This window comes from Myxocyprinus asiaticus, chromosome 22, assembly GCF_019703515.2.
Source record: "Myxocyprinus asiaticus isolate MX2 ecotype Aquarium Trade chromosome 22, UBuf_Myxa_2, whole genome shotgun sequence".
NCBI classification, from domain to species: Eukaryota; Metazoa; Chordata; class Actinopteri; order Cypriniformes; family Catostomidae; genus Myxocyprinus; species Myxocyprinus asiaticus.
The window spans coordinates 19627878-19647330 of NC_059365.1; the positions used below are offsets into that span (position 1 = coordinate 19627878).

Below are 19453 nucleotides of genomic sequence, written 5' to 3' on the forward strand. Positions count from 1 at the left end.
GGAGACAGCTGAGTGGTAAATGAAGGGTAATTTATTTACTCCGCTGTAAACCCTGCAGTGGTGTGAAACTTAATTAAACAGTGATAAAGCCTGTGACTATGTAATTGAGTGCATTGTTTTATAATCGATATATGCATGTTGATGTCGTTTTAGTAAACCCCCACGTTTACCGCAGAGTTCACGCAGCCTATCATAGTCACGTCATGGAAGGTACAGGAGCAAAAATAGGTTTAAACTGTCCATCTTACTTTTGATCTATGCAGCCATTGGGTACTGAAAATCTGAGTGCCAGGTTCCAGTTGTTGCCAATAATATCTTGTAATTCTGTGCAATAAATAAAATGAATCGGAAGTACTAGTCAAAATAAATTTATTAGCAATGTTATTCCTCAAATACATTCTGTTTAGACCCTCTACTGGTTATTATTAATAAGTCTCATAGAAAATAGTGGTCAATATCATGATGATTTTGTCTTCTTGATCCTGAGTAATAACCATTTTCTGTGCTGCAAAGTGTACAATTTTAAGATACAAAACAAAGAGTGAAATTACACATACAGTGATAGTTTTTTAAAGATAAGTTTAAAATCAAACCAGAGTTATTGTGGCATATTGTTGACATGGAAAATAAAATGCTAAAGTAACAAGGGTTAGCAAATTTCGGTAAATGTAAATATAAACAAACATTTGAGTTTTCGTGCTGCTCAGGGAAGTGAAAGCCTGACATATCGGAATGCATCTTTGAAGAATATGAATTAAAAAAAGTAATTAAATAACGCACATAAAAATAAATAAAAACACAAGACAGATTCTTTAAAAGATTATAAAAGATCTTGTTCCTATTATGAAACAAAATCCTTCACAGGTAGATTATCTATTGTAGTGAAGGCAGGCTCTCCAGGCAGGAACTCCCTTAAGACATGTGAGAGCAGCATCTGAGAACACACACAAAAATATTAATGTGAAGTTGGAAAACATTTGAATACTTTTCAGATTGGATTCTAATTGCCTAAGATTAATACTCTTAGCTCTCACATAAACAAGTTTCTTGTTCTCCTCCATGTCCTGAAAGATCTTAAACACAGTTTCCACATCAGTCTTCTTGAGGATTAGTGACTTTGAATCTAAAACCACCACAAAATGACAGGATATTAGCAGGGGTGAAGGAAGTCTTTGAAAAGTGAGAGGGACACATCAAGGCATGGTATGGATTATTTTCAACAAAAAAACTGGGGAATAGACATGCCCCCTGATAAAAGGATTGCTACACCCCTGGATATTAGCAAGACATAAAACTGTATACATTTAAATAACATCATAGGAAAATATTATACATACATTTTGAATTTATGAGCTGCAAAGCCCGTTCTTTGGTCTCATGCTTCTCCTCACTGTCACGTGGTGGCCGAACGGGCACGTCTCCATCTGGCCACATCTTTTCCCTAAGATTGTCAATATAGGACGCGATCTGAGCTTCAGTGGGATTCAGTCTTTTTAAAAAGTTGTTTACTTTCCTGCATGGGGAAAATGCATATGTTAATCTTCACATCTACAGGTACATATAGTTCATCCTTAGTGTTTGAACAGAGATATGAGATACAAAACAACAATACTTACTTCTTTACCAAAGGCATAACAGGTTTTAGAATGGCATCTACAATATTAATTAAGACTGAGCTGCCTGAAGAGGACAAAGAAAATCAAGTATATTTATCAGCTGTGTTCAGAAATTCTTACAACTACTTTATGATCAAAAGAGCAAAAGAGAATGAGGGAGTCACATACCAGTTATTTCCTTTAATAAATCAAATATGGCTTTGGTGGCCTCAAGTTGCTCCCAGTTGGTCTGGTTGGATTCCTTTTTCTGTACCTGTGGCTGATTTGTTGCGTCTTCTTTGAGTTGACCCATTTTCTCTTTTCCCTTCAACTTCCCTTGTGATCCATTTGACTTTTTGTGAGTTAACTTTTCCTTTTTGTTTGTTTTGCCACCAGACTGGAGGCTTTTAACTCTGTCAGCTGTTTCAAAATGTAAGCCCTCATTATTGATCATAACCGAGCTTGAATTAGAGATTTCATTGATGTCTTCCATGTGAGGTTCTTCGCTTCCGAGGGGTTCAGTCTCTTCATGGGGGGTACAAAATCTCAAGTTTGTGGCCATTGGCTCTTCCACGATGCCCGAATCTGGCTCTTCATCTGTGTCAAAGCAGGCTGGTTGTGCACGGTGATGGACTGTGGATCCTGCTTCATCAAGTTTTTCCTCCGCTTTGGGGTTATGAGTCTAGGAAAATAAATAGAAAGGCTTTGTAACTCATAACTATTGTTACAACTGCTATGACAAATACCATTTTAACTGCATGCATGATCAAGTCAAAACAGCAAACATTTCTAATTCTTAAAACAGCCCAAATGTAGCTTACACTGGATTCTTAATAATTAGGTTTCTCAAATCACCAGAGGGTGGCAGTATTCTCTATAATAAGTTAATTTAGATGAAAATACATTCTGAGCAATATTGTAAATTTTCAATCTTTAGCACTATTTGGACAAGATATAAAATATTACTCCTTATATAACAATCCAAACACAGTACTGTGCAAAGGTTTGAGGCAGTTATGAAGAATGTTGTACAGTGATGATGTTTCCAAAAATAATGCCATGAATATTTTATCAATTAACTTCAAAGTACAGTAAACAAAAATAAAACTAAATCAATATTTGGTGTGACCACTTTTTACATTTAAAACAGCACCAATAGAGCTGTTCAGTCGTGGCGTCAATTTGTAGGCTAACGCAGAAGGCTAATTCGGCATAGGTTTCCTCTGGATTTTCCCAAGGGTTTTTATAATGGGATTTTTTTCAATTTGTAAGAAAAATAGGGTCTGTGGTAAACACCTAGAAGATATTTGGACATTTTGTTCAACGACATGAATTAAACACAGTCATACCTTAAATGTGAATTTTGAAGCCACCGGGTTTTAAAGGAGTCATGACACTTTTTTTATAATTATATTATCTTCCATGAGGTCCACTTATAATGTTAGTAAAGTTTTTTTAAACCAAATAGTCATAATTTAGTCATATATGATAATTTTCCACCCTGTATCTGGCTCTCTGACTGAAATGCATGGCTTTAAGCTGTCTGGCCCTTTAAGATTTCCACATAAACACCCACTGTTGTGATTGGCTAACATCATGCAGCTCTTCCAATACAGGCATATTTGAAACACAATCCGAAGAAAATGAACAAACTCCACACAACAACATTGTAAAACTACATTTCAGTGTTTAAACATAACATACACCCAACACATTTCATCTGACTGTATCAAACTGTTCACTCAAGCACAGCATAAATGATCAAACAGTCAAAACCTTTCAAAAACATTAGTGAATAAAATTGGTTACTTGCAATTTTTCATCCAATAGCCCAATTTTAACTGCCCTATCTTTCAATAACAGTTCCTTTGCAAAGCCTGAATCATATTGTGACTGTTTCGCAAGCAATCCAAGCTGAAATCACAAATATTTTTTTTCTCCCCTTTTCTCCCCAATTTGGAATGCCTAATTCCCAATGCACTCTAAGTCCTTGTGGTTGCCTAGTGGCTCTCCTCAGTCTGGGTGGCAGAGGACGAATCTCAGTTGCCTCTGCGTCTGAGACCGTCAATCCGTGCATCTTATCACGTGGCTTGTTAAGCGCATTACCGCGGAGACATAGCGCATGTGGAGGTTTCACACCATCCACCGCAGCATCCGCGCCCAACTCACCACGTGCCCCACCGACAACGAACCACATTATAGTGACCACGAGGAGGTTACCCCATGTGGCTCTACCTTCCCAAGCAACTGGACCAATTTGGTTGCTTAGGAGAACTGGCTGGAGTCACTCAGCACTCCCTGGGATTTGAACTCCAGGGGTGGTAGCCAGCATCTTTTACCACTGAGCTACCCAGGCCCCCCTCCTGAGACGCATTTTTGAAAATTGTGCTTGTACTATTCTTAAAACGTAGCGAACATTGCCAGAAACACATCAAAAATGTTCATTGCGTGCATGTTTACAAAAAAACTAACAATTAAAAATAGCACAGACGGGTGCAAATACAGTCCAAGACACCTTCAAAACAGCACAAAAGCAAGACAGCACAGCTGAATGAAACACAATGGGGGTCTCCATTTTAGATTATTGCTTGACATTGCGTCTTTTTAAAGCTGTGCAAGATGTATGATAACAGTCAAAGCTGTTCGTCTAGCGCATGTTTATGTAGAAAAACATTTAAATCCAGATAGGCACATGAAGGTGTCCTGTAATAAGTCCCCTCTCTCCTCTTCACATGCGTGACTGACTGAGCACCAGTGAGTGGGGCCAAGGGTGCAATGACGAAAAATAGGCGTGAATGTCTTGCTGAAGAGGAAGTCATATGCAGATGTATTTGGTCCTTGTCACAAATTCCACAAATGCCAAACGAGACGTTTTTGCAGTTTGGTTTAAATAAATGCTCTTTTTCTATTAAGGAGGAAGTTTTAAGTTCTGAAACTTACAGTATGTTTTTATAGTACAATGACCTCTTATGTCAATAGATCAAGGAAAATTTTATTCCTCATGTCATGGCCACTTTAAAACAAAAGTTTGTTGCTAACGAGTTGCTAGACAAGGACTACAAATACCGCAAGCATGCAAGTGAACTTGCCTAACGAAACGGAAAACTGTAGTGGTCCTTTTCTAGCAACCTGTTAACAACATACTTTTTAAAAAACACTTCAAAATTTACATTTGAGGTTTGACTGTGTGTAATTTATGTTGTAGAAAAAAACATCCAAGTATCATAAAGTAATGTTTACAACAGACCTTTTTTTTTACTCAAATTCAAAACTGCCATTATAAAAACACATAGGAAAATCTTGAGGGAACCCATGGCTCGGAAATGCTGATTCTCTTCTGCGCTTTTGGACTACAGCCTGAACAACATTATTCTCCTAGATACACTTGTGCACAATTTTTCAAGGATGTTCCAAGCATCTTGGAGAACTTGCCACAGTTCATTATATCTCAATTGCTTCAGTCTCTTCATGTAATTCCAGACTGAACTGAGGTGAGGCATCTGTTGCGAGACTCCTTGTTCTACTAATATTCTATTCTATTTGCAAAAGGAATGTTTGGACATCTAAAACAGATATTTCTTATGGGCACACTAAAGCAGAATATATAGAATAACTGCCTAAAGTCAAATGTTTTTGTGGAACATCTAAAGAATTTTTTCACAGTACTGTATATAAAAGGCAAGGTCAGACACATGCCATTAAAGGGTGATATGTTTTATTTGATATATTTGACACTGATATTTGTTCAACATCATTATATAGCATAAAATATAGTTCTTACACTTCAAGCTAGTCTAAATCATAAAAAAAATGTGTATTTACCTCTTCCTCATCGTGGCCAGGAGTGAGGAAGCATGCTAGTCCACTGAGAAGTCCCCACACACCTCCCTCATCTTCCTCTTCACTCAGTAATCTTGCAAGGGGGCAGAGGAACTGGAATACAGGCTGAGTATGACCAAGCTGTGCATCAGAAACCAGCTCCTGAAGAGAAATGTGAGGGGGGAAATGTCTAGGATTTATTTATACTGGCAATTCCCTCTTTCATTATTGATAGTGTGCGACATCTTACTTGCAAAAAGTGTTCCAAGGCTGATCTAACTTCATCTGTATATGTGTCATCAAGTTCCCTCTTTGTTTTCTCTAATATTGCAGATATAGAGGGTAACGTTGATGTATCCTTAAAAAAAAAAAAAAAAAAAAAAAAAAAAAGAGGAAAGGCTTCAAATGTCAGCCTATGACAATTATAAAATAAAGAAAATATCATTAAAGCTGAACAATGTTATTGAGGTGCCACTAGTGTCACCAAACGGATTAGCCCCAACAGCCATGCCCCAAACTCAGACTGTTAATTAAGCCAATATTGCCGTGTCAGGCATGATGGGCCACTCAAACAAACAAAGAAATGTTTTGATAGTGCCACAGTGTCTACGTTTTTGAAACCAATTTATGGCTCACTTATAGATGACTCTGCATATTAATGCTGGGATACGAAAGAGTTTTAACCTTGGTGGGGAAGAAAGAAAGAAACATATGAACCAAATTTTGTTATGGACATTCCTCACCATTTCTTTTCTCACCTGCCAGAGATTATGTAAATGAAGTATATCTGACTGGGTCTTTTTCACATCCCAGTGGAGATTCTCCGGATTATTTCTCTCCTCCAGGTGAATGGTGAAACACAACTCTTCCTTCTCCTTTTCAACCTAAGATAATGTTTCTTTTTAATTACTCAAAATTAAACTCAGCAAATTGAAATTGGTTACCTTTCATTTATTTAGATTATGTCTCACATTAATAACACGGACTGCCCACTTCCCCACTCGCCACATCTCGTAGGAAAGCTTAAACTCCATCATGTCCTCTTGGAGACTTGTTAGGTAAACATCCGGATCACTGTCCTTTAAGTAGAATGTACAGATGGACTCAGTTGCACAAAAAACAGCTTGAAAATAAGACTCAATTACAATTACACAAATTTACCGCAGTTGTCCCTCACATTATCTGAGTCCATGTGGCTTTTGATGGAGCCCTCTCTGCTGCTTGCTTCATCATCCTCAATAACAGCAGGTCTACGTGCTGATAAAGCCCTCTGTAAAAGCTCTTGCTCCTTCTTCTTGAGTTTCTTTTTGGCTTTCTTTAACTTTACCTTATCAACGAATTTAGAAAATCTTTCTTTAATCCTAGTGCCTGCTTTGAAACAATAAACAAAAGTAATTAAATTACAAACATTTTAACCTCTTAAAAGTAACTAATGTATTAAAGTACAGATACATTCAATAAATTCTGTATAATAATAAATGACATTACTTATGTAAACATACTACTTATAAATCAAATAACGGAGATGAAAGATTACAGCACCCTTCTTTTTTCCTCTGGTTTCATCAGACAGACTATCCTCTGTATCCGTTATTCTGAGGAATTTCAATCAGCGACAAGTTTGAAACAAAAAAAGATTCCCAAATGAGATTTAATCTGATAAATATTTTTGACTAAATACTTTGTGTTGAGATGACTTACACTTCTGCCCTGTCACTTCCTATGGAGGATGGTGTACCTTCCCTGTCAGAGTTTACCAAGTCTCCAATAGAGTTTTTGGGGGTTACTCTATCCAGCTGCAAAACCACCATCTGGTTCAGGTTGTCTGGATTACAGAGGCATGTCACAAGCACATCCAGTGCTAGAGATGGAACCAGGAATGACCAAGAATTCAGTGTTATTAGAAGATACACAACATTTTAACAATAATGCTTTTTTTAAAGGGATAGTTCACCCAAAAATGAAAATTCTTTCATAATTTACTCACCCTCATGCCATCCCAGATGTGTATGACTTTCTTTCTTCTGCAGAACACAAAGATTTTTAGAAGAATATCTCAGCTATGTTGGTCCTCACAATGCAAGTGAATGGTGACCAGACACTTGAAACTCCAAAACTCACAAATGCCACATTAAAGTAATCCATTCTACTGGTTAAATCCAAATCTTCACAAGTGATTTGATAGGTGTGGTTGAGAAACAGATAAATATTTAAGTCCTTTTTTACTATAAATCTCAAATCTCAACAAAGTAGGGATTTATAGTAAATATATATATATATATATATATATATATATATATATATATATATATATATATATATATATATATATATATATATATATATTAAACCAGTGGAGCCTTAAGGATGACTTTTATGTGGCCTTTATGTGAGTTTTGGAGCTTCAAGGGTCTGGTCACCATTCACTTGCATTGTAAGGACCAACAGAGCTGAAATATTCTTATAAACATCTTTGTGTTTTGCAGAAAGAAAGACATACACATCTGGGATGGCATGAGGGTGAGTAAATGTTGAGAGTTTTCTCATTTTTGGGTGAACTATCCCCATCATGCCATGATCTATAGTGAACCTGACAGAAAACAACAGTAAAAACTGTTATGAAAGGCAATGGCACCAACAGTCAAGAACTGATATACAAGAACCTCATATTCTAATTGATATAGTTGATTAGTTAAAATGAATCATTTAAAACAAATACGTTTAATGATAAAAGTACTTAAATTGAAATGGCATGAAGTGACTCATAAATTGATTTAAAAAAAAAAAAAAGAATATTTATTGTCAGAAACATTGAAAAAATAAGTGAAAGGTTCTTTTTAAAATGATACCCTTTCGATTGAAGTCCATTCACTTAAAAATGTGGATAAACAAGTCTGTAAAAGCAGTGAATACATGCTGAGACAATCCTCGAGAGCGACAAGAAGCTCTGTGACAGTGTGTTTCATAGATACTATCCTATACTTAAGAGTGAACTGTACAAATGGTGATGCCAGATAGCGGAATGTGGAATGTTCTGATCATTAGAAAGATCATTAGAAAGAATTAAGAACAAAGGTCAGTAGGACCAACCTTTTGTAGCCAGAATCTCGGTTAGGACACACTGGTAGAGCTTTGGTTCCCAGAGGTACTCAGGCAAAAAGTTTCGCACCAGAGCCTCAGAGAAGGTTCTGAGCACTGCCATTTCCTCAGACCTTGAGCTGAATACTGGGAAACTGAAACAGGTAAAACAAGAACTGACTTGAGAAGTTTACATCATCTGCAGTTTACTTTCGCATTCCAAACCAGTAAATGTGAAAAAGGGTCTATTCTTGGAATTGTCAGTTGTGGGTAATGCCAATAAGGTTAAAGGAATATTCCAGGTTCAATATAAGTTCAACTCAATCGTCAGCATTTGTGGCATAATGTTGATTACCAAAAATCGAGGTTACAGTGGGGCACTGACAAGGAAATAAATGGGGCCAATTTCTGGAGGGTTAAAATTTAGAAATGTGAAGCTTATATTTTATCAGAGCACTTAAATCAATTATTCTGTTAAAACTTGTGTATTATTTGAGCTGTAAACTTCTTTAAATCACCATTTTTAAGGTCTTTTTAAGGTTTGTTGATGTTACAGCATCACGGCAATGAAGTTGTAAAGTTGGCTATAACTTTACACAGAAAAGGTAAGCGATTTTATCACACGAAAATCATGTCGTTTACGTCTTGTGGCTATACTTTTGAGAAAGTTAGTATTTTAACGTTCAAAAAGTGGCCTCCATTCACTTCCATTATAAGCGCCTGACTATAACCCAGATTTTTGCTCTTTTTTTTTTTTTTTTTTTTAAAGTAGTAACAATGGGGCAAGTCAAAATTATTTTTTGTTGTAATCAATATTATGCCACAATTGCTGTCTATTGAGCTTAACTTGTATTGAACACGTAATATTCCTTTAATAAGGAAAGTCTATCAAGTTTGCCAGAATTCATAGCTCTGTTAATTCTCCACGCATGAACTCAAAATTCATAAGAACCAGTTCTGCTTGTGTTCTACATAAAAACTGAAATAGCATCAGATAGAAAAGTAAGGAAATTCTCAAAACGATGACAACAAGCATATGCTCACCCATCTGAATGCTTCGCACTGTGGAGGTGCTTAGTGAAGATCCGAATGCAACCCACGCTAGTAGCAGAGAGATCAAAGTCCTTGGCCTTGCAAATGATTTTCTCCACAAGTATGTTGAACTCCTCCTGTAGTGCCCGATGTAAGGGCTGACTGTCGCCAAGTTCTGGGACAGTGTACCAGGGCTGGACCAGATGAGCATAGGCACATTTAAATACTACAAAAGACATTGAAAAACCATAAATGAAACAATGCACAACTGCAACGATATCCAAAGACTATGTAATGCCACATAAACTGAATTGATGAGAAAATTTACTTGGTATAATGTGACATTTCCTGAGAGAATTGTGCCACACAAACCTATTTGAGTGTTCATGTTATATATATATATATGTATATAAATTGGGTGAATCTCATGAGCAAAAAAGTTATTATTTACCCTGCAGGAGTGACCTCTGTACATTTGAATATTGCATTGTCTGAGGCACAGTTTGTCCTATCCTGGTTGCATCAACCTCATCACCAACATGATGACCCTTCTTTGTCTGAAACAGGAGGATTATAGGTGCAAAGGATTAAACTACAGTAATTTCACTGATCAGTGCACATGAACACAGAAATGAGGGCAGCAGGAGCTTTTGGGGGGGGGGGGGGGGGTTGAGACTGCTTTCTGGAAGACCCTACATATAGAAATAAGCAACAGGAAAAGGTGAAGGAGTGTCAGTAAAAACTGAACCTTTTACTAACCTAAATCCTTTACATACGTTTTTCCATAGTCACCTGATTGTTTTGACAAGTGAACTAGTCAGCCTCAATCATGGCTTTCAATAGTCCACTAAACAGTAGTGATGATTCTTTTCATGTTTTTGCCACAGTTCTGGCTAAAATCTTTTAATAATTTTGATTTTGTTGCATCTAATTTTACAATAACCATTACAATAACCAACAGCTTCATGCTCAGTCATGTTTTTAAATCCCCTTTTACTTTCGTGTTCAGGAGGGTCACAGTTATATATTATATTATATTATATTATATTATATATTTTATTGATAATAATAGTAATAATAATAAATGTTTAGCAGCAATATTCTTAATGTTCTTTCAGTAAGGTTCATTTTAGTTTTTATAATAACTCTTTTACGTCACCGACTTGTCGCCTTAGTTTATCCATGACAGTATGTTTCCTACATTTCATGCACAGTGTACCATGCAGTGACAATAGTTTTAAACAAGGAAATGCTCGTTCTGCGATAATTGATTAAACGAAGGAAAAACAATTATTGTTACCTGTCGTGAGGTTTCCTCAATTATATGATCCGTCTGAGTGCTTGTTTCACGGTCTTGCTTTTTGAAAGGAAAATTGAAAAAGCATAAAAAAACAAAGAAAGCCTGTGTCAATAATTGTACAAACTCTGAAAAGTACCAAACCAGCACAAAGATCATGGCGATGAAGCACCGCCAGGTGTACATGTTTAAAAAGACCCAGTTTCATAAAGAGATTCCTTCGCATTAGAGTTCTTCATTCGTTAATTTCAAAGCAAAGCCTGCCCTCTGTGCTGTTTCATTCAGGTGGAGACTCATTGCGTACAGAACCGGAAAATACGTTTTAAGTGTTTAAAAGGGAACCTGCTATCGTAAGGTGATTGGTGCAACGAATTTGCCCTCCCTTTAATAATTGCTTATTCATTTTCTATGGTCTGCTTACTGCGGACCAAGCCAATGTTTGGTGCTTTCTGTAGTCAACTGTCATTTTCTGTGTATTAAAATGACAACATTTTACTCCAATAAAAACAGCCGTCACGCGAAAGGAAACTTCAAGTTCTTTCTCACAGTGGAACTTCATTGCATTTGTACACAAGTATGTGTACTGAACCATCTTCACCGCTGGGTGGCATACGGAGACTAAACTTCACTTACCTCTCATATTTCATTTTTTCTTTATATATATATATATATATATATATATATATATATATATATATATATATATATATATATATATATATATAAATGGCTATTATTCCCCACACACTTTGCTTTTGTGACCAGGACAGTGATATTTTGAAATTTACCTATTTCCAATGAGAAAACGGGCGAATATGTGTCTTTTTGTTCACATAATGTCAGAAAAAAACAACATATCAATCCAAATTAACATGTATTTATACTAATATTCAAAGCCGTGCTGGTCCATAATGGTAACAAGTACCCGTCTCTTCCCCTGGCTCACTCGGTGCACCTCAAAGAGGATTACAACAGATTCAGGACCTTGCTGGATGCCTTGAAGTATTATGAGTACGGCTGGGAGGTCATAGGAGACTTCAAAATGGTGGCATTCCTGATGGGTCTCCAAGGCGGTTTTACCAAGTTTCCCTGCTATCTTTGGCTTTGGGACAGCAGGGACACCAAGGTGCACTACCACAGGCGGGACTGGCCATAGCGGACTGAGTTCTCTGTGGGGAGGAACAACGTCAAGTGGGAGCCACTGGTGGACCCCCGGGAGGTGCTGATGCCACCACTGCACATCAAATTGGGCCTTATGAAACAATTTGTCAGAGCTTTAGATAAGGAGTCGGCAGCCTTCAAATACCTTCAAGACTTCTTCCCTAAGCTGTCTGAGGCAAAGGTCAAAGCCGGTGTCTTCGTCGGACCACAGATAAAGAAGGATTTTTGATTCAAATGTTGTTTTTTTCTTACTTTATGTGAACGAAAAGACACAAATTAGCCCGTTTTCTCTTTGGAAATAGGTACATTTCAAAATATCACTGTCCTGGTCACAAAAGCAAAGTTTGTGGGGAATAATAGCCATTTTCTATACTTTTGAGGCATAAGCAATTAGGAAATAACACTTACTACCCAGGAACAAAAATTGTGTTATATAGTGTTATTATTATTATTATTATTATTAATTATAATAATAATAACTGTATCGTTACTGTTAGAACAACACACGAATCTGAACACTCAGCCCACAAAACATCTGTGATAATTACATACATACATAAAAAAATAAAAATAAATAGTGTTTAGTTCGATAGTGTACTTCATAAAAACACTGGTTGAGGACGTTCACACCGAACGCGTTTTTGTGTGCGCCCGCGCTGTTTTTCAATCGTTTTCCTATGTAAACAAGCGCAAGACGGACGTATTTTACCGTTGCGCCGCATCTCGCTATTTTTTCAACATCTTGTGCAGTAGCGCCGAGTTTTTTTTAGACATCATGCCGAGTTCAAAAGAACTTCAACTATTAAAGGAATGTTCAAGGTTCGATATAAGTTAAGATTAAACGACAGCATTTGTAATGATGATGATGATAATGATAAAATTGTTTCTTCCCAAGAACAATAAAATTATGCATATACAAATATGTAAATATTTTGAAGAAAAAAATTATCTACATTTCTATAAGTTGAAACATGAAGAAAATATGAGAATGTGACATAAATTGGAGACAGATTGCTTCCATCTGGTGAACAAAATATAAATAACTTGATTTGAAAACCATGGCATGCCAGTAACAGCTGAGAAGTCAGATGGCTTATTGTAACCTAATTGTATATTTTTTCACAATATATGCATTTGGATATATATTTAGACATTATTCAACTATTATTTGTCAAAGTTTCACATTTTAAAATTGATTTGAAGTGTCTGTTTTTGCAGTTTATGTAATTATGCTTGTCATCAAACCAGACCATGGTGTTAAAAAGAGAAGACACAGAATAAGCATTTTTCTTCCAATAACTTATTTTATACAAAAATGTCAAAGTAACATTTAAAACAAACACGTTTAATGATAAATATACTTAAATTGAAATGGCATGAAGTGACTCTTAAATTGATTTTACTCAAAGAAAATGCATAATAATGTCAAGAAAATTTACATCAAGAAACTGAAATGAATGGCAAAATTCTGAAAATTCAATTAGAGTATATGTGTGTGTATGTTTTGCATTGAGGATGTTTTAGAGTCTCACTCTGTAATTTCTGTCTGTTTTTTCTGCATTGTGGCTGATTTACTGATTGAATTTGACAGATAAAAAAAAAAAAGAAATGCTCTGTTTTTTGGTCTTTCCCATTCATTTTCAATGGTCGGTCAGTTTTGACAGCAAGTACCAAAGATGTCACTTTTTCTTCTTTTTTTTTAATGACCACTTAGACTTATCGAATCAAGCTCTATTTATTTATTTATTTATTTATGTTCAGATGGCAAATGGAGGAAAAGTCACCAAGTTTTGTACTGCTCAGATAAAGGAAACCATTTGTATTAAATTAGAAACATTTATTTCAGTCAAAAATTACAATACCATAGGAGTGTTAAAAAAGCTAAAATCTGGGTTCCAGTGAGGCACTTACAATGGAAGTGAATGTGGCCAATCCGTAAACATTTAAATACACACTGTTTCAAAAGTATAGCCACAAGACATAAACAATATGGATGTTAACATGATTTTAGCGTGATAAAATCACTTTCCTTTTCTGTGTAAAGTTATATCCAGTTTCCTTGCCAAGATGATGTAACGCTGCAAACAACCATAAATAACGACGATATAAACAACTTTACAGCTCAAGTAATACCCACGTTTTAACAGAAGTGCTTTTACAAAATTATAAGCTTCACATTTCTGCTGTGACACCCTCGAAAAATTGGCCCCATTCACTTCCATTTTAAGTGCCTCACTGTAACCTACATTTTTGCCCTTTTATTTATTTATGAATACGTCATAATTAATTTTTGTGGTAATCAACATTATGCCACAAATGCTGCTGATTGAGCTTAACCCGGAATATTCCTTTAAAAACCCGTCTCTAAACACTTGCGTTTAGATGTATTCGTGTGAACTAAAGCCACTTTCGTCTTGCACAAGCCACGAGCTCAGCGACACAGTCATCAGAGGGGATTCCTGAACGGGTCCAATCTAACCCTGGCTGGCAGATGATTGAACAACTTCAGTCACATGCACATACTGTGCCAGAACAACCCGCTGCCTCTGCCAACTAAAGTCTGAACCCATAAAGATAGTTTACAACCCTTTACAAGTCATGTGACCTGCGAGTAGCACTCGCTGCCAGCCAGGGCAAGATTTAACCGCCTTTCCAGGATTACGTCACGTCCTACATGAGTGGTTGTGACATGTCACTTCCTTTCAGACGTTCTTGTGTAATCGGCTCATCCAGTTAATGCATACGCGATCCATTGTCACTCCTAGTAAATTTAACAGGACATTCGTATGTTCTTATGTTTATTACTCGTGATATTTACCTCTCTTTTGCAAACGAATCTAATACCAAATTATTTATTAATCATGTTCTGTGTTTTAATAGTTATGTACACTCAATATATACTGTATATACAAACAAACATATACATATAAAGCAATTTTAATAAATGAGAATTAAATATTTAAATCTTAACATTTAGCCTTCAGTCCATTATATGTCATGTCCCCTCAAAAACTAATTTCACCCATCCAATAAAGCGTATATCACCACCATCCACTATTTAACCCTGCTGAATATCCTGTTATACCATACTCAGGAACTGGCCTTATGAGGCATGCTTGATTTGAAGGTGATGCAAGGACGGATTAGTGTGCTAATTTACAACTAAGTTGATGTCTACTAATAGTCACCAATGTTTTTAGTGCGAGGGCACGCAAGAGCTGCTTTTTCCAATATTATATTGCTCTAGATGAGGGCCATTATCCTCGCAGCTGTTAGAATCAAGTACCCCTAAGCATTTCATTCATGCCGTTAGCACGTTATTAGAAGGACCCCAACAACGCCACAATGTTTAGCTCCTAATGCTGTTCGATCTACCATTTGTTTCCTATGATTATTCAACATGATACAAGTCAAAGATACTGCCTTTAAAGCCTGTAAAAATCTCAATAAGGAACATCTGAACTGAATAGTTTATACTTGAACAGTGATGCACCTCACTGATCTCTGCCTGCATCACCTTGGTCTAATGATGGACTACACTCTTAAAATGGAATACATAGACTATCAATTAATTGCCAACAAAAGCCTTTATCAGCCAACTAACAAAGAACAAAGCATCAATGTGAACTTCTGCAGTTAATCCAGGATGAACTTCAAAGACATTAGTCATTAATCTTACAGTTCATACAAAATCTTTGTATAAACACTGACCCTTAACACTTAGTTTACGTATTTTAAACCACGACTTGCACTACACATAATATCGGCATTGTAGTCATGCTGGTTAGCCAAAGGGGAACTGGCCCCCACAGCGAGTCTGGTTTCCCCCAAGGTTATTTTTCTCCATTAACCAAAATCTTATGGAGTTTTGTGTTCCTTGCCAGAGTCACCTTCGGCTTGCTCACTGGGGTTCTAAATACAATTTAGAATATTTAATTATTTTTATATACAATTTACAATCATATTTAATCAAACTAAATGATGACTCTTAAAACTTTATAGATATTACAGTTTTCATTTTCTGTTAATGCATGATTTTCTGTAAAGCTGCTTTGAAATGATGCATGTTGTGAAAAACGCTATACAAATAAAAACGACTTGAAAAGAAAATGCACAAACTCTTGATAAAGTTCAAGTGTGAAATTTTATTATACAGCAAAATGCAGGTAATGCCTCCAAAGCTGATCACCTGTCTTGCAGGGCTGAATTACACTTGAGGACATAAGTGTCCCAACAGCTGTTCTTGGCTCAGTCCCAAGCACAACTCTGGAGAGCCAACAGAGTACGAGGTTGCATCTCTGGAAATAAAACACTGCCAGGAGCAAGTCTAAAGTAATGTGTGAGGTATAGCCTTTCACTAAACATTAAAATACTTTCAAGAGATGGCTCTTTATTGCAGTTTAATAAAGGTGGTGTGAATCTGGAAAAAAAAACTATGACAAGAAATTATGGTGTAGGTTCATTCAGAGGGTCTTTATTGGTGTAATGACTAAAAACAGACCGGCTGGAAAACAGGTAGATTTTAGTACCTGGCATTCTTTCACTCTGGGAATGACAGTATGGTGAGGGGAAAAAAGACAAACAAGGAAAAAAGAAAAAAAAAAAAAAAAAAGGAAAAAGAAAAAAAAAAAGATTTTCCCCCAGTACAACTAGCACTGACATACTAGTTGGTCCCTATAAATAAGGCGGAATTTGAGAGTCCTTCCAAATGTACAAGATATGTTACAGTAAAACATCTCACATCGAATGGTGGACAAGAAAGGTTTAAATGACCTTCTTCAACTCATCATACAAGACGAGCACAAAGGCACCACCCATGCCTCGGAGAACATTAGACCAGGCTCCTTTGAAGAAAGCCCTGCCACCCTCATCACGTGCAATCTTCTTCCAGCAGTCAATTGTGCCAGTGTACATGATGTCAGCTACAACAGAAAAAGCAAACTGTTTAATTAACAACTCACACGGAAAGTAGCCAACTTTTACATGAAACATTTAGAACATCTCAAAAGGAAAGCAGTGACTGACCTCCTTTGCGTCCAGACTGCATCATCATACGACGACGGACTGTGTCGAAGGGGTAAGATGCAATACCAGCAACAGCAGTCACAGTCTGAGCAATCATCCAGCTGACAACAATGTGGGTGTTCTTGGGATCTGGCAGCATACCTAGACACAAGAGAACAGATGTAATGAATGCAGAGACAATACACATTGATGATAATAGATGAAACCACATCAATGCAATTTGGACCCACCCTTGGCTGTGTCATAGATTCCAAAGTAGGCAGCTCTGTAAATGATGATACCCTGCACAGACACGTTGAAGCCCTGGTACAGACCTTTGAGGCCGTCAGACTTGAAGACCTTTACTAAGCAGTTACCCAGACCAGTGAACTCTCTCCCTTCTCCAGCTTTGCCGACATCAGCGGCCAGCCGGGTTCTTGCGAAGTCGAGAGGGTAGACAAAGCAGAGGGATGTGGCACCGGCTGCACCACCGGAGGCCAGGTTACCAGCGAAGTACCTCCAGAACTGGGTGCGCTTGTCCACACCATCAAGGAAGACCTTCTTGTACTTGTCCTTGAAAGCAAAGTTGAGGGCCTGGGTGGGGAAGTATCTGATGACGTTCGCCAAGTTCCCTCTCCAGAACGACAGGAAACCCTGCTCCTTGGGAATACGAACCACGCAGTCTATAATGCCCTTGTACTGCTTATCCACTGTAATCTGTTTGCTAGCATGTTGCACCTGTAAACACAGTAGAAAGTAATTCAACACACAAGTAACAGTAGACATCAAAGAAATTGATTTCATAAACAACCCAAGTCTCCAATACTTTCAACAACATTATGGTAGTCCATAACTAAATACACGAATAACCTGTATACAAGCAGTAATTTGGGTAAAACAATTGATTGCATTACAGAACAAAACCATAAAAGGGCAACACCTCGAGGAGGGACCGCAAACACGTGATTACGCTGAATGAAAGGAAAGCCGGTAATGCTCAAAATACGTGAGATCTTCCGGAAAGAGTCTTAGTCAATTGACTATTCGCTTGAATTTTCATGCAGATCATGTAAAAAGTTTAAAAAAAACAACATTAAAAATAATATTTTATTAAAGTACAAAGCTTTGCTCTTAGAACAGCGTGGCCTCAAACAATAGATGAGACTCCGTCGTCTTGGGGAACGAGCGTTAGCTTGTAGCTCAGAAGGCCTAGATATTCACAGGCCTCCCCTTCTCGCGACCTTGGCGAAATCAGTGGAGGATGCTAGTTTGCCGTGTTACAACAAGCATCTCTTTAGAAAACAAACCTCGTTATTGCATATCAACCGTAAAGCAACAAACACATTAGCCCTGACAAATTCCAGCCATTTAGTCTCCAACTGGATGCCGGCTGAGGCATTTCACAGATGTTCACTCGAGGAATGTAGCTAAAGGTTACGGAGCACTAAAGGCCTCGTCAGTCTTCTAACAAACCATCGCAACGATCACCTCATTTTACGAAAAATGATAAATACATTCGTTATTCATACACCAAAAGAATGGTTAATGTTTTATCAATGAATAAAGGAGTACACGATTTCTTTACATCATCTTTATACTCTAGTTTAAATAAATGTACATTTAACGTGTAATAACAAAAATCTGTTACGTTACAATACCACAATAACACAGTAGTAGGATCGCACTATTTTGATTGTGCTTACTTTCAGAAACGATACATACTCCCTTTTTTGAAAACCTAGGATTATATAACCCCATTAATTTAACTGCGTATATTTTACCTGAAGCAGCAGCTTGACTCTTTCAATGGGGGCCACGGCAGTTTTTGAGATGGCAGCGGCTATCCCACCGGCCAAAAAGTCCTTGGCGAAAGAGATGGCGGTCTCACTCATTGTCGGATGGTCTTAGAGAGGTGTAGCTTCAAGAGGTCAATCCCGCTCAGGCGCAGGACTAGCGTGGAATGCCGGCTGATTCGAAATGGCCGAAAGAATAGTTTGAGAAGAGATTTTTAATAGGTTGGTCTCGCGAGATGAAACGTATCCAGCGCTTCTAAACTTTGATTGGCCTATCGACCAAACGTCACAGGTTCCGGGGGCGGGGCGTATTTTGTGACGACGGAGATGATTGCCTCAGAATTAGAAAGGTAACCTTAAGCCTTCTCAAGGTGGAAAGCATACATTACAGAAGTTTTCAAAACGTAAAACTATGTGTTTCTAGATAAGGAATTATTCATGACCACTAATGTTTGAAGCTTAAAAAAATCTTAAAACCAAATTTTATGAACGGGGTGTGACATACTGGCGGTCCAAAATAGCAAGAGAATCAGGATTGTCCAGTTTTTCCATTTAAGCAAAGAAGCAGTTCTCCAAGGTGATTTAGCATGCTAGCTTACTGCCTGCTTCTAGTTAATGATCTCCAAAGGGCATGTGTGTGAGAGGAAAAAGGTTGGCATACCAGTGTAAAGTCC

General features: G+C 37.2%; 2 protein-coding genes across 3 annotated transcripts; both read right to left on the bottom strand.

Annotated features, from left to right (window-relative positions):
* Positions 1-344: 344 nt before the first annotated feature.
* si:rp71-46j2.7 (uncharacterized) lies at positions 345-11114 on the bottom strand. 2 transcript variants are annotated; one of them, XM_051649555.1, is made up of 16 exons: positions 10825-11114; positions 9976-10081; positions 9537-9750; positions 8505-8647; positions 7116-7275; positions 6957-7009; positions 6592-6782; positions 6386-6493; positions 6158-6298; positions 5665-5772; positions 5418-5576; positions 1785-2277; positions 1617-1680; positions 1338-1513; positions 1035-1123; positions 345-934 (listed from the first exon to the last, which is right to left on the bottom strand). In XM_051649555.1, exons 1-16 carry the CDS (start codon positions 11005-11007, stop codon positions 842-844), a joined length of 2481 nt encoding a protein of 826 aa, XP_051505515.1. In that variant the 5' UTR covers positions 11008-11114; the 3' UTR covers positions 345-841. The 2 variants fall into 2 exon arrangements, with proteins under 2 accessions (XP_051505515.1, XP_051505516.1); XM_051649556.1 differs by having other exon boundaries at positions 346-934; positions 6173-6298.
* Positions 11115-16107: 4993 nt separating this feature from the next.
* LOC127413023 (ADP/ATP translocase 3-like) lies at positions 16108-18982 on the bottom strand. The gene is made up of 4 exons (XM_051649805.1): positions 18768-18982; positions 17238-17724; positions 17008-17148; positions 16108-16904 (listed from the first exon to the last, which is right to left on the bottom strand). The coding sequence occupies exons 1-4, from the start codon at positions 18876-18878 to the stop codon at positions 16747-16749; spliced, it is 897 nt and encodes a 298-aa protein (XP_051505765.1). The 5' UTR covers positions 18879-18982; the 3' UTR covers positions 16108-16746.
* Between the last annotated feature and the right edge of the window lie 471 nt (positions 18983-19453).

Bases quoted from the DNA above. Each gene is read 5' to 3' on its own strand.
- si:rp71-46j2.7 (XM_051649555.1), bottom strand. From the start codon at position 11,007: ATGTACACCTGGCGGTGCTTCATCGCCATGATCTTTGTGCTGGTTTGG. The intron at 10,082-10,824 runs GTAACAATAATT...CTCCTGTTTCAG, and splicing joins TTGAGGAAACCTCACGACAG to ACAAAGAAGGGTCATCATGT. The intron at 935-1,034 runs GTGAGAGCTAAG...GTGTGTTCTCAG, and splicing joins AGAACAAGAAACTTGTTTAT to ATGCTGCTCTCACATGTCTT.
- LOC127413023 (XM_051649805.1), bottom strand. From the start codon at position 18,878: ATGAGTGAGACCGCCATCTCTTTCGCCAAGGACTTTTTGGCCGGTGGG. The intron at 17,725-18,767 runs GTAAAATATACG...CTGTGTTTACAG, and splicing joins GAGTCAAGCTGCTGCTTCAG to GTGCAACATGCTAGCAAACA. The intron at 17,149-17,237 runs GTGGGTCCAAAT...TCTTGTGTCTAG, and splicing joins AATCTATGACACAGCCAAGG to GTATGCTGCCAGATCCCAAG.